Here is a 14,724-nt window from a genome sequence, read left to right on the forward strand (position 1 = left end):
TGAGGTCATCTGGACATGAGCAGCATGGAAAGGGCATCCAAGTGCACCGTGCACATCAGCTGGTCAGATTTACCTTGGGCAAAGACGGCTCCTGCAGATGTTCAGGGCTGATGTGCCCGATTTCTCCTTGAGCATCCATGAAGCCTGTCTGAATCCTTCTCATGAATCACAAACAAGTCCTTCTGAAAATCCTCACCTTGCCATTTCAGGATGCTGTGATCAGGACAATCCATACATGGGACAGGGAGGCACAAAGAAATGCTCCCAGGAGAGCTGAGAGGATCTGGCAAATTCTAATGATTTTGTAGTAATTTTATAGTTGCAAACAGCTAAAATACTGAGTGTCGAAAAGAGCTGGTTAAAATTAGGTGGTTTTAAGTCCTTGGATCATCTGTTCATTCATATGCTTTGCCAGGAAAATTAAATAACCATTTTTCCAGGGAAATAAACACAAGCAGATGCCTAAATATATCTCCAGGGCAGAGGGGGTAGGTGGGTGCCACTGACAGGAGAGACAGAGGCTGTGCCAGGCCATGGTCTGGGTGCCATGTGTAGCTTCAACCTTTCCAGCCAACGTGGCCTCCTCACTGCTCATGGCACTGCCAGCAGCCAGTGATAGAACCAAAGCTGTTATTTTAGGGAACTCTAGGGCAAATCCAGCATCTTGGGGCATTTCTTCCCGCGGTGAGGAGGGCACAGCACAGACTAGAACCCCCCACCCCACGGGATCCACACGGCCTCTACGGGAACTATTGTTAAAAGTGGGAAAGCCATCACAACTCCTTTCTTTCCCTCTTTCTTTTCCAGTCACAGCCATGCCGGCAACCAACCAGGGCTGGCCCGAGTCCTTCGGCTTCCAGATAGGCGGCAGCGGCCCGTGCTACATCCTGCGGGTGCAGGAGGGCAGCGCTGCGGCGCGGGCGGGGCTGCGCCCGGGGGACGAGGTGCTGGAGATCGAGGGCCAGCCCGTGTCCGAGCTGGGCTGCGAGGCGCTGCTGGCTCTGGCCCGGCGCTGCGGCAACGTGCCCCCGAGCATCGGCGTGGTGTCCCGGCTGCAGCGCGCCAGCCTCCCGCCCGGCCCGCGGGGATGCTTCGGCTTCGAGCTGGCGAGCGGCAGCCCCCCGCGAGTGGCCACCGTCAGCCCGGAGTCTCCCGCGGCGGCCTGCGGGATGGAGCCGGGGGATTACGTGCTGGAGGTGGACGGGACGCCGGTGATGCTGCCCGAGGCGGCGGCCGCCCTGGTGGGGTCGTGCGGCGGGCGGTCCCTGCGGCTCGGGCTGCTGCGGCCCCAGCGCGGGGCCGGCACCGCGAGGGACCCCGCGGGCAGCGGCGACACCGCGCGCCGGGACAGGAGGCAGAAGGCGCAGGAGTTCAGCAGGAAGGTAAGGCCGGGTGCGGGGAGAGGGCTGGGGCGCTGGGCACCCCCTGAGCCGAGGTCTGGAGATTCCCCCGTGCTTGGGTGGGGGGATGCTCCTGGCGGGGTCACCAACCTGGGGTGCGGATTTGCCCAGAGAAGGGTCTGATGATTACTTGGGAGAGCAGATGGATGGTGTGAAGAGCTTGGAGATCCCCTGGGGGTGACCCCAAGTACTCATTCCTTTGCATTACGAGAGTGTTGGGGAAACTCACAGGGGCAGATCCTGCTCTGCTGCGTGCCTGGATGTCCCTTCAAAGTCTGAGCCTGTCACCCTGCAGACATTTTAGTTCTTACTTTGTTGCAAAAGAGAGAACATCAATGTGATTACATCTTCATTGTGTTCCCGAAAGTTTCCTAGTGGGTGTTTTACCAAACACATTGCCTCGTGCTAATTATAAATTTGATCACACTTGTTTTTTCAATCTTTCTAATTTCCATTTCAAAGTAGCCTTTTAAAATGCTGTTATGAAAATAACCAGGCTGGTGGGGGTTTTTTTTGATCCCAAGTTAATAAAGGAACAAGACATCCATAAAGAGATTTGTGGGTATCAGGCAAATCCCCTCAGTCAGCTTCTACATTAAAGATTTACAAATACACACTGAGGTTTGGATTCATAGGGCTGAGCACTGCATGGGAAACAGATACCTGCTGATTACAGGAGATTATCGAGGAGGGGAGGTTGTTCCATCCACCTCCATCTCATGAAGCCACATTAAGCCAAGCAAAAGATTCCCGGGGGACCACGGGAGAGCAAGTTGGTTACAGTGCTGCAAACACCTGATCAGACTCTGTCTCCTCCCTCCACTGCTGAGCATGAGCACCCACAACACCTCTGCCACCTCCCTTCCCTGCTGAGCAGTGAACATCCCCATCAACACCTCTGTCACCTCCCTTCCCTGCTGAGCAAAGCTACCTGTGACACCCCCAGAGGGCCTGGACAGAAACAGGATTGCAGAGAACAGAGGATTGTGCCGCTGGCTTCTGGATGCTGGAGCACAGCTCAGCTGGCACACGCCTCTCTAGAGGGAATGAACAGCGCAGATGTTTGAAGTGGCTTCATTTTTTCACATGGTGTAGAAAATAACAAACCCAGTGAGGTGCCTGATCCCTTTGCTTACCTGGGAGCTGAGCTCTGGCAGGGGCTGCCAACAGCCGGGTGCTCCTGCCCACCCAGCGCCAGGCTGGAAGGTCGGAGGGTGCTGGTGGCTCGTGTTTCACACCTGCACTGCCCACAGGTCACTTTTTCCCAGCCTCCTTCGTTCTGTAGAGCCCTGGGTGGAGTCACACCCGCCTGGCAGACAGAGCAGTGGCCACATCAGTAGTGTTGGGGCAGGGCTGGAGCTGGGCTGGTCCAGTGTCCCAGCAACCCGAGGGCATCACCAGGAGGTGATCATGGTCTCAGTTCCAGGTCTGCATCTCCTCTTGTCCCCTGCACGCTCAGGGACACTCTGGGGGCTGCATGAAGGGTGGCAGCACCCCCACAGGGGTGGAGTCCCCATCCCTGGAGGTTTCCAAGGAATGACTGGATGTGGCACTCAGTGCTCTGGGCTGGGGGACAAGGTGGGGATCGGTCACAGGTCGGACTCCCTGGTTTTGAAGGTCTTTTCCAACCTTAATCATTCCGTGATTCCCACCCACCCTGCAATCTCAGCCCAGGCAAAAATTTAAGAGCAGCCCTCTGGGATGCATCCCACCAGGAACACCACAGGCTGTCGTTCCTGTGCTGGACCCGGGGACTGAGAAGCACACGAGCCTGCCCAGGGGACGCTGCTGCCGTGGCTGCCCCAGATTTGGTGACCTTGAAGTGCTGCTGCTGCCGGAGCTGCCGCGGTGCCTGCGCAGAGCCAGGGGGGCTGTGCTGGGGTCACGGGGCTGCTCTTGGCCTCCCCAGGGAGCTGCCAAGTGGGACAAGCACCTGGAAGGAATGGCTCTTCCCCTTCCCCAGGCAGGTGATGCCTGCTGGCTCCCTGGCAGTGCCACCACAGGGGTCCACACAGAGCCCTACACACCCCCCCCAGTGCCCTGGGGAAGGGTGAGAGGCTCCTCTCCACTTTCTGCTGTTAAACCCAGCAGTTAAACCTGCTGTCAGCACAAAAACATCCCCCTGAAGGAAAATCAAACACACACAGGTGTGGTGGGGCACTCACAGGGAGTTCTTGCATTCCAGGCACATGCTCCAGATGAGGGACCAGCTCCCACTGCCCAAGGAAAAGGGACAGCCCCCCAGCCTGGGAAGAGGTGCATAAGGAGGGTCCCATGCAGGGTAATTGGCTCGATGGTAATTAGGTAATTACTCTGCCTGTCGCAGGTGGAGAGGACAGGACAGCAAGTGGGAGCTGCCAGTGCTGTTTCCAGGGCTGGTGCTCACCTTCACACTCCCTCTCCACACTTCCCAGCAGCTTCCCACTGCTAAAGGCAGGACAGTGCAGGGGATCAGGGACTGATAGATGAAGCATGAAGCTTAAATAGCTCCAAAAGCCCATTGCAGGGTCCTCTGCCAGGCAGACTCCAGACTGATCCCATCCCCGCTCCTGTGGGGCCACTTGTGACCCAGCAGAGTGTGGGGTTTGGGGTCATGCCACTGTCCTGGTGAAATGTTTGGAACAGCAGTTCCAGGGATGTGTGTGAGACTCCAGCAGTGCTGTGTGATGGGCTGCTGCCTGAAGTTCCCTCTCCTCCCTGCGTGGTTCCCTCCTCGTGTGCTGTGCAGGTGGTGCAGGGAGTCGGACAGGTTTCTGCGTGGCAGTTCCTCCGTGCATTACGGTTCCACTGCTCAGGGCCCCTTCCCTCTCCTCCCCTGGCTCCCCCGTGGCAGGTGGATGACATCCTCGGGGACCAGCCAGAGCTCAAGGAGAAGGTGTTCACCGTGCTCAAGCAGTACGCGGCCGAGAGGAAGGTGGAGTGCCTGGCCTATGCCCTCTGCATGGTCCTCACCCAGGAGTCCCACCAGCACCTCATTGACAACATCAGGTACGAGGTGCCACCTCCCCGCTGCCCTGGTGCCATCAAACCGTGGGCATCCATCCCTCTGCCCCCCCGTGACGGGTGAGCAGCGCTGGGCGGTGCTCGCACGGGTTGGGAGGTTCCTGTTGGGAAGGGGTCGGGAGGATCCTGCAGGGAGGATGCCAACTCCCTTATCAAGGGACAGCTGAGCTGAGCTTGGTGGCATCTCAACCTGGCATCCCTGTGCCCGCCAGCCTGGGTGGCTGTCCTGGTCAGGACAGATGGGTGGACATCCCCCCCCGCCAGGAGCTGTGGTCATGGGCCCCACAGAGCCACCACCTCCACCTGCAGCAGGGGACAGGGCTCCCATTCCTGGCTGCTGTTGGGAAGGGAGATGGGATTAGCTGCAGGACCACTGGAGATTCCCCAAGAGCCTGGCCAAAAAATAAACTGAGTTCTGCAGGGTGAGAGCTGGAGGCGGGTGAGGGCTCAGCCAGGGCTGCTGAAACTCCAGCAGCAGGAGCAGGGGGGGAGCTCTGCTGGGCCCATGGGCTGCCCGGGCTGCTGGGCAGGGGCAGCACATCCCAGGGTGCCCTGGCAATGCTCCCCTCGGGCTTGGGATCCCCAGAACCTCTTGAACCCCTGGAGCAGCAGCCGTGCCAAGGGGGTGCAGCCGGTGCAGCCGACCCGCTGCTCTTCCGCAGCATGGCTGGCACTGGGGACAGAGCTGGTGCTGGCACGGGGACACGTGGTGGGATTATGGCCAGGCTGAGACGATGGCCATTAGGGAATCAGGTCTCCATCTGGCCCCGCTCCGGGCCCGGCTTTCCAATTCCTGCTTTAATCAGTGGAATTGTAAGATATTACAGTTTCCATAACAACGCCCCGGTGCCGGGGTCTCCACCAGGCTGGCGCCGGGCAGGATGGGGGGAGCGGGTCGGTGGCCCTGTCACGCAGCGTCCCACTGCTCTGCTGTGACTGCATGGGGGTCCCCTACAGCCCCCCCACACCCGGGGACGATGGCACAGACCCCTGCAGGGCCAGGGTGCAGAGGGGACCATCATCTCCCCATATCCACCTTGTCCAGGCGCCCACGTCCGGGCTGTCCTGTCCCCACTGGGCATCCTGGGGGACCCGGCCCGTGAACAGCTGGGGCTGGGGGCAGGGGTGGCTGGCACCGAACCAGGCCTGAGCCATCACCCTGAACTAAATCAAAAAAAGAAACCCACCCCCCACAGTTCAGGAAAATTCTTTTCCCCGGCAAGATCCGTGGAAATGCCTCGACTGCCTTGGCTATGCCCTTTGTCATCATCCTCCGGGAATTATACGGGATTACTTCCCCCCACAGAGGGGATTTGAGTAAGTGTCCAAATCTTCTTCTGGACCCAAGCCCCTCTGTGGGGGGCACAGCAGGTTCCCCCCAGGGTGTCCCCATCCCAGCAATCCCCATGTCAGTGAGGGGAGCGTGGCTGGAGCCGGTGCCGCTGTCCCCCCGAGGGGAGCAGAGCTTGCCCCATACCCCACCCCGTGATGTTGTGGGGCAGCACCCCAAAAAACGGGGTCAAACCCCCTGGTTGGCCCATGCCCCCGTGTGAAATGTTAACGCCAGGGCCTGGGCAAGAGGCGCCGCAGATCAGGCAGCTAATCTGGGTTTAATGGAAATGAAATATTTAGCTCAGGGAAAAGATTTACCATATAATCTTAATGAAATGAAGTCAAGAAAATAATAAAAAAAAAAAGGTGCTTTGGAGAGCAGGTTTCCCAGCTGTGGGTGCTGGGGGGCAGTGCCGGGTGTGCTGCCGTGCCTGATCCCAGAGGCTGATCCCGGGCTCTCCCGTCTGTCTGACGAGTTTGCTCCCAAGAAAGAGCTTTCCGTGTTTTACTCTCACTGAAGGTGGTGAGCAGCTCCCGGGTGCTCTGGATTTAGGGGTGCTGCGAATTCCTTGATTTCCACATGGCTCGAACGGGTTGAGTCCATTGGTGACTGAGGAGGGGGTTTGGGGTCTGTGCCACGTGGGGGTCCCTGCAGGGGGGTCCCGGCTCTGACGCTGTGCCCAGGGGTGGGGTGCCAGTGTAGGGGTGCTGGTGTGGCTGTCGTGCTGTCCCCAGGGCACAGGGCAGTGGTGTGGGTGCAGTTCAGGTGAGCAGAGCCCAGCGGAGCTGACCCAGGGAGTGTCCTGGGGCTTGTCCTGTGGGACACCCCATGAAGGACTCGGGATCATGGGAATATCCATCGGCACCCCTGCGAGGCTGTGCCCAGCTCTCCGTGAGCTCTTTCCACCCGGGATGTGGGGGGCAGTCCCACACACCCCAGACCGTGGCCTCACCCGTGCCTCCTCTCCTGGAGGAGAGGAGCCCTGGGAGGGCTGGGTGAGCCACTTGCATCCCGTAATGGGAATGCCATCGGCCAGGGACCGGCAGGGATGGTGGGGCGATGCTGGGGGCGATGCTGGGCTGATGCCAATAAGGGTCCCCCCCGATCCCCTGGCCCCCGGTGTGGGCACACGGTGGTGGCCGCGGGTGTCAGTGTGTCCCCTGCCAGGCAGAGCCAGCGGCCGGTGCGTCCCCGTCTCCCGCTGACCCTCGCGCTGGCCTGATTGGATCTTCCCTCTGCACCAGCTGTATTTATTTTCGGGCCGTGGCTGCTGCCGGCTGTCCTCCCTCCCCGCTGTCCCCTCCCCGGGCTCCCCCCGGGCTTTAACGTGCTCCCTGCAAAGTGCTGCTGCTCAGCATAACCCCAGACCCCCCGACTCAGCACACGGATCCAGCCGGTGCTGCAGACACGTCCTCGAGCCGGGCTTTTCCAGTGCTGGATTTTTTTTTTTATTCTTTCTTTCTTTTTATCTCAAATGGATTTCATCCCATTCGCCCAGAATTAAGCTCCCGCAGATTTTAATTTGCTGACATTTTTTTCATCTGCTTGGTTGTGGATAGCAGAGATAATGCACGTGCTGCGCCGGGTCCTCCCCGCTCCCATCCCCTGCCCATATGGCTGATGTGTGTAGGCAAAGTGCACAGTTGTAGTTCTGCTCAAGGATGCTGAAATCCGGCTGCCAGGGGGGAAGATGAGCTGTCTCGGGTGAGTAACAAGCGCGCCGTTCCCGGGAGCGAGGGCAGTGGGTTTAAATCAGGTCCATTCTGGAATCCAGCAGCTCCTGGCACCACAAAAACAAGAGGTGCTAGAAGTTAATTAACTCTTAGCATCCGTGTTGGCTCAGAGCTGCTCCGGTCAGGGGCTCTGCCGGGAGAGGGAAGCTCTGATTTGGGTTATTCCATCACCTGCAATGCCAGAGGCTGGGTCTGGCCCCGGGTTTGTCTCCTCTGCTCCCCTCGGCCGTGCCGGGGCTGTGTGTGCCAGGGATGTGTGTGCAGGGCCTGTCTGTGCCCTACACCAGCCTGGGGAGGGGAGGGGGTTATTTTGGGCAGCTCGGGGTCCCAGGGGCGTGCGTCTCTCGGCGCTGCTCTTATTTCTGAGCTGGTTTCAAAGCAGGGCAGAGCTGTGATTCCAGCGGCACCAGCTCTGCACCCTGTGCTCTGCAGTGCTGGCACAACCACCCCAGGGTTCATCCCCGGGCTCTGGGGGTCAGAGTGACCCTCCAAGCCGAGTGGGACGGCGGGATCCCCTCTGGCATCTCCCAGGGCTGTGGCACTTTCCCACCCCCGTGTCCCGGGCACCGTCTCCCTTTGAACAGCGCGTTTTCCTGGCAGTACCAGAGATGCACCAGCCTCTGGCAGCACCATTTAGGTTAAAAACATCTGTTTGCAGCAGGATTGGTGGGAAACACAGATCCCCTCCTCCTCACCGACCCGCAGTGCTGGTGAATAAACCACGGGCAGTGATGGTTACACAGACATTGTCCTGGTAACCTGGACTGGAACAGGGGGATGTGTGTGACATCCAGCCCCTCACCCCGGCCACATCCTTGGGGGATAACTCTGGGGCTGTTCAGACTGTGAAATGTTGTCTTGGATCTCCTGCAAGTCGTGTTGTGCTTCAGTGCTGCAGGGAGGAGAGTTTGGGGTAGTTTGTACTTCGCTGCTTAGGTTATGCTCCGTTTGCTTCCTGAGCAGCCCCTGCTCCTGCTCCTTTCTCCTTTAGGAAAGCCAGAGGGTGCCACGATGGGCCAAGGTGAGCAGCCACTTCTGATCCCCGACACAGATGGAATTGCTGCCCATCAGGGGGTTCCCTTATTATGGGAGCAATTCCACCGAGTTCCTGTTAATAACACTCCCAATCTATTTGTCTCAGCTTGTTTTGCACGGCAATAAAATCGCTTGGCGTGTTCCCGTATTAAACTACTCCAACCATCTGTGACCGTGCCTGGGTAAGAAATTTCATGTTAGCCATCAGGATTTATAGATTGTGGATTGTGCTGCTTCCCTGCTTGTCATCCCCCCCTCCACATACCCACTCCTTCAGGGCTGGAGGGAGCTTCCTGGCTCTCTCAGATGCCGATGCAGCATCCCCCGAGCCCCTGCTGCTGACGGGGACACTGTCCTCCTGTCCATGGCCCCAGCACTCCCACTGAAAAGCCACTGGCAGGACAGTAATGGAGGAAAAGCAGCCCTTGTTTTCTCCCATTTAAAAACAATCCCTAATCTGATAGCCCAGCATATGCTCAACTGCCCAAAAAAAAGGGAATTAGGGCAGCAGGGAACAAAACGTGCTACCAGGGAGACAATTGGGAGTGAGTTCCTTTTTTATTGGTGGAGTTCAAATAGGTCATGACCAAAATGCCTCAGTGCAAAATCTCCTGATAGGAGATTAATTTCCTTTGTCAAATCAAACTCTGGCTGGGATGCAGATGGGATCAGCCTGGCCTGCCTGCACCCTGCTGGACTCACAACTTTTATTTGGGGAAGTGGTTACCTGGTCCAAGTTTTCCAGTGTCTTGAAGAAAACAGGAAAAGCTGCTTTTGTGCTGCTGTTCCAGGCAGAAAGTGTGTGGGGGGCAGCAGGAGTGGTCTGAAAAGTGGGGGTGACACAGGTCCCTGCACCCCAGGGTGCTGGTGTGGGGCACAGGGTGCACATGGGCTGAAGATGGCCCTGTGCCTGGGGACCTGCCTGTGAGATTGGGGTGGCCTTGAGCCCCATCTGCACCCATCAATCGCCACTGGAGCTGGTGCAGGGATGTGTCACCTCCCCAAAAGGTGTCGGGGGTCTTGGGCTGTCCCCAAGGATGAATTGGGTGGCCAGGGAAGGGCTGGGAGGGGCTCCCAGCCCCGGTGCACGGCCACTGCATCCCACCCTGCCTGCGCTCCGGGGCGGAAAAGCACCTTCATTCTTCTCTAATGATAATGACAGCCCCATCTGCAAAACATCTGCAGCCAGATGAGTGATTATGGAGCCTCCCAGCACCGGGATAATGGGATAGCAGCCCCCGTGGAAATCACAGCTCCGTGCTTGCTGCTGGGCTGGAGCGAGTCCCACTCGTGCAGGAGGGTCTGGAGGCACCACATCCCCCCGGAGCTGTGGGAGCTGTGGGAGCTGTGGGAGCTGTGGGAGCTGCTGGTGCTGGAGGCCAGCGCGAGGCTGTGACCCCCCTCCCGTGCACTTGGGTCGGTGAGGTTTGAGAAGCAGAATTTGAGGTACATAAGCAGAATTCCTGTTCCATGGGTAAAGCCAACAGGAGTTTTCTCTCCCGAATTTTAGCCTTTAGCCAGGGCAGAAGGGCTTTTCCAGACCAGTAGCTGATTCCATAGCACAGTTCAGACATAATCCGAGTGTAGCTCAGTGTTTTAATCCACCCTGGGACGTGTTTTTCTGCACAACTAACAGAGTCAAGGTCAGGTCTTTGCTGGTTGTTTTGAGGCTAAACCATACATTTTTCATTTTTCCTCCCTTTGCTCTACCTGGAGATTGTATCTGATGTTGGCAGCTCTGGGAAGCTTCACATCCTCTTCATCAAACACCAGTGCTGAGCTTAAAGATGGCGTTATTCAAATTAGGGATGGGGTTTTATCTTTTATTCCTGCTGCAAAGCGCTGCTGTGTCACCCTGGGGGTAAAGGATGCTCCATGGGGGTTTTGGGCCCAGGACTCTGGTCCTGATGCTGATCCCGGTGCAGCTCCACCTCCACACCCACATCCACACACCCGCTGCCGTTTGCCTTTAAGGTTTCTCACCCCTTACAGCAGCACAGTAATTTAAACAGAAGCACTTTAGAAGTCAACTAATTAGCACCAGGGAGGCATCCCCCCGGAGTTCGGCGCCGAGCCGTGCCCTCCTTTTCTGTTACGAGATCCTTCCAGCTGGAAATTACAGCGACTGCAGTTTTTTAGGGAAAGAGAGAGAGGGCTGGTGCCTGCCAGCCGGGGCAGAGCCGGGCAGGGGAGGGCAGGAGTGGCACCGAAGGCCGGCGGGTGCGGACGGAGGCTCTCGGTGGATGGTAAAACCTCCGCCTGGCACTGCGAGGTGGCGGGAGCCAGGCGAGGGCAGGCAGGGCTGGGCCCAGGTGGGTTTGCTGGCGCTCGGGCCCGTCTGGCCGCGGTCCCCGGCACCGCGGGGGTGCCACGCGCCGGGGCGGCACCGGCTGGCAAGGGTTGGGTTGTTGGATCCGGCCGCGTCGTGGGCGTGAGCCGAGGCTGGGGCTCAGCTGCATGAGGATCTGAAGCATCTCCCTTTTGTTCCCGACGCGCCCTGACAAATGGGGAAGGACCGGAGTTTCTCTCGGCATTTTCGGTACGTGTCCCTGCTCCGCTCCCCCGTGTGGGGTCTGTGGTTGGGGGGATGCTGGGAGAGCCTCGTGCCCCACGGGCGTCCCCACGATGGCTCTGCTGCCTCCGGGGCTGTGGGGACCCTGCTCTGGCACCGGGGCAGCTCTGCCATCACCCCGTGCCCACCGTGGTGGTGGCACAGGCTGCTGGGGGGACTCGAGCGAAGCTCAGATGAAAAATTGGGATGGGGGGTCTGGGGAGCAGCAGGAAGAGCCCATCTGGGCCTGCTTTGTCTCCGTGGCTGTAGGCCAGCCAAGGGGCGGGTGGTGAGGAGGGGGTTTGGGGTGCTGGGTGTGATGGAGCGAGGCCCAGGGACCCCTCGTTCCCAACCTGGCTGGGCACAAGCTCTGAGCAAACCTGGGGCATCTTCACCTGCCCCAGCCAGGGCTGGAGCTGACCCTGCTGCCCTCCCAAGGGGACACATCCTGCTCCAGCGAGGCTCAGCATCCCAGGGTGGGGCCGTCCAGGTGAGCTCAGCACCCATCACAGGACACGTGCGTGTGGAAGAGGGGAATCTCCAGAGTGCTGGGCTGGGAAATCGGGGAGCCAGAGCCCAGCAAGGGGGGGCTGCAGGACTGGGACTGTCTGCCTGGGGGTGGGCGGCCAGTGACCCACCCGGGAGCTGGAAAATAGCGAGTGTGACACAGGCTGAGGTGTGTTGGAACACGCCAAAGGGAGCCCTGGGCAGAGCTGAGCCCTGGGGACGGGCACCGGGCACTGGCAGAGGCTTTTCCAACCCACGGCACTGTGCCACTGTCCTGGCCTGGCTGCTTTGGGGATGGGGTGAAGGTGAAGAAGGCTGGAGCCTCTGGGGCCTCTCCTGGCCTGGAAAACGCCCTGAATTGCCATCTGTGTGTTGGAGCAGACTGAATCCTCCCGAGTGGGTGCCCCGCTGCAGAGGAGGGTTGGTGCCCTGGGGCTCAGCACACCCTGCACGGGCACAGAGCGGGCGAAGGGCTGCAGTGCCCGGGGATGGGGATGCCTTTCCCATCCCTGCTCCAATGGGAAACAGAGCCAGGGCTGACCTGGAGCACCCCAGCAGGAGGAAGAGGTGCATGAGGTCAGTGCTTTATGGCTCTGCCGCTGCTCCCAGGCTGACCCCCACAAATGGGGTGGGTGCATCCGTGCTCCGTGAATCCCGGGGGAATTTGCTGGAAGAGGGACATCCCAGCTGGGTGCTGCTCCTCTGTGCCATGCCAATGGGCAGAAACAGGTTTATCCCATGGGACAGCGGGATTCTGCAAAGCCCCAGGCACCACCTGCCCTGGGCTGGTGCCGGTGTCAGTGTTGGTGCCAGTGCCAGTGCCAGTGTGTGCCTCAGGGGTGGTATCCTGCTGGAACCAAGGCATCCACTCTAATGACCCCCCACATGCTGCCTTTGATGGGTCCCTGTGATGCACCAGAGCTGGGCACACGTTTTGGGCGTTGGCACCCCCTGAATCGCAGGGATCAGGGAAATCAGGGACCCCCGAGCAGCACGGGGCCAGCCGGGTTTTGCAGAAGGGAACTATTTTGTTTAGTGGGATTATTTGCAGTCACTCAGCTGTCTCCTTGCTGAGGCAGCGTTGTACTTGGAGCACTAAGTCAGTGGATGGTGCAGCCCGTGTCCTCGTGCCTGGGTAGGGAGCTGTGCTCCATCCTGGTGCCTGGGTAGGGAGCTGTGCTCCATCCTGGTGCCTGGGTAGGGAGCTGTGCTCCATCCTGGTGCCTGGCAGCCCCGTGGTGAAGCAGAGGTTGGTGTAAAGTGGGACAGCTCTGCTGGAATGAGCAGGGCCGATTTAATTTGGCCAATTAAATGGGATTGTGCTCATTTTGCCTGTGAGGAACCCGGACTTTTCCCTGGTGGGCGCCCGGCCTGGGGCAGAGGTGTGGGGGACCCACATCCTGCCCTGCCCCAGGGCTGTGGCCGCCCTGTCCCACAGCTCACATCTGGGTGAACTGTTTGTTAGCACAGTTTCACTCTTTTCTAGTTGCTGCTTAATCACACGGCGCCTGGGAATTGCACCAATGTGTTACTTGTTTTAAATTGTTACCAGATGCTCTATGTGAGCATCTGCCAGCCTCGGGTGGTTTGTGATCTGTCTTCTCCTCCTGCAGCAGCTCTTGTTTTGAGTTCTGTCTTTTGTTGGGGGCAAATAAAGATGTCCTGGTTCTGGTAGATCTGGGATTTGAAGCCTCCCCTTCCTCCTCCTCTGGCTTCACCCAGGTTTTTGTGAAGCTGCCCAAGGGAGCCCTGTGGGATCCCCCCACCAGCCCCAGCCGTGTCCCGCTGGTGCAGCCCCTCGGAGCAGATTCCTCTGGGTCCTCTGACACCAGTTTGGCCCAGTTCCTGCTCCCACGGGAGACATGATCCCCAGGCAGCCCGGAGTGTGCTCACACCCCAGCGAGGCTGTGATAACACGGGGAGCTCGAGGTGAGGAGCGCTAATGAACCTCACGAGATGGTTTTGTCTAACGAGCCACCACAGCTGCGAGGTGCAGGGAGGGGTTGCTATAGAAACACTCAGAGATAAGGGCTCCTCCTGAAGCCCCTAAATGTGCAAACAGAGGGTAGGGGTAGGTGAGCAGGTGTCAGTGTCTCGCTGTTGTGATGGCAGAAGGAAAGAGAACAGAAGAAGTGCCTCCTGGTGTTGGGGGGTTCACCCCGGCCAAGGTGGGAGCGGTGCCAACAGAGCCCTCTTGCACCCTCCTGGGGTCCTGCTTTGCATCCCCTGTGCACCCCCTGAGCATCCTGGGGGTCCCTGAGGGGGCACAAAGGCCACTTGGCTGCTCCTGCCAGGAGAGGGGAGGTGACCTGAACCAGAGTGAGTTCCCAGTGCTGTCCCCTTGCCTGCAGCATCACCGTACCCACCCCTCCAGCACCGACATCTCCCAAAGGGCACGAGGCTCCTGCCTGGCTGTGGAGAGAGCTGGAATGTGGGGATGTGCATGGCAGGGGCCCAGGATAGCAAAGTGTCCAGAGCTCCCAGCAGAGAGTTTGGGGCAGGAGGTGGCGAGCAACATTTTGGGGGTTCCAGAATGTGCTGGGGAAGAAGCAGGTCTGTAGGAGGGGTCTGACATCCCTGCCCCAGTGGAGCTGTGCATGGGACAGGGGAAGAGGTGCAAGGGCTGGTGTCCTCAGCCTTGGCATTTACAACTCTTGAAGGACTGGGGTCAAGAGCACACGAGAGGGGTTCTGCTCTTTCCCTCTCCAGGGGTGGCTGGACCCGGAGCTCTGTGCCGCAGCTGCCGCGGCCCCGCTCCTCACTCCCTTCCCTCGCCTCGTTTCCCCAGGATTTTCATCCCCAAGAAGCACCGGCAGCGCTTCGACGAGGTGGTGTCGCAGAGCCTGATCAGCAAACTGTGCCGCTCCAAGAGCGAGCAGCACAGCAACCGCCTGCGCCGCAGCCGCAGCGAGGACCACCAGGAGCGGCTGCTCGTGTCCACCCGCGCCAGCTCCGTGCCCCGCAGCCACGAGGAGCTCAGCAAGAGCCTGCGCAAGAGCACCTCGCTCGTCACCAGCAATGTGGCCTCGGGGGCTGCCCGCAGGTAACACCTCTCCTGGGTGCTTCCCCCGGGGTCGTGGCGGCACCGCCGGCTTCGGTGGGGAGGGCGGCACGGGGGAGGGATGCCAGGGAAAGGGAGGGATGCCAGGGAAAGGGAGGGAT

The 14,724-nt window shown here is 59.4% G+C and overlaps 1 protein-coding gene across 1 annotated transcript in view; it reads left to right on the top strand.

Moving 5' to 3' along the window:
- The first annotated feature begins 815 nt into the window (after positions 1-815).
- LOC113967974 (delphilin-like) overlaps positions 816-14,724 on the top strand; it is a 34,375-nt gene continuing 20,466 nt past the window's right edge. The window contains 3 exon segments of the mRNA XM_027684081.1: positions 816-1,382; positions 4,234-4,388; positions 14,351-14,605. Of these exon segments, the coding sequence (XP_027539882.1) occupies positions 816-1,382; positions 4,234-4,388; positions 14,351-14,605 (977 nt within the window).

This window comes from Neopelma chrysocephalum, unplaced genomic scaffold, assembly GCF_003984885.1.
Source record: "Neopelma chrysocephalum unplaced genomic scaffold, ASM398488v2 Primary Assembly neopelma1_65b, whole genome shotgun sequence".
Classification (NCBI taxonomy): Eukaryota; Metazoa; Chordata; class Aves; order Passeriformes; family Pipridae; genus Neopelma; species Neopelma chrysocephalum.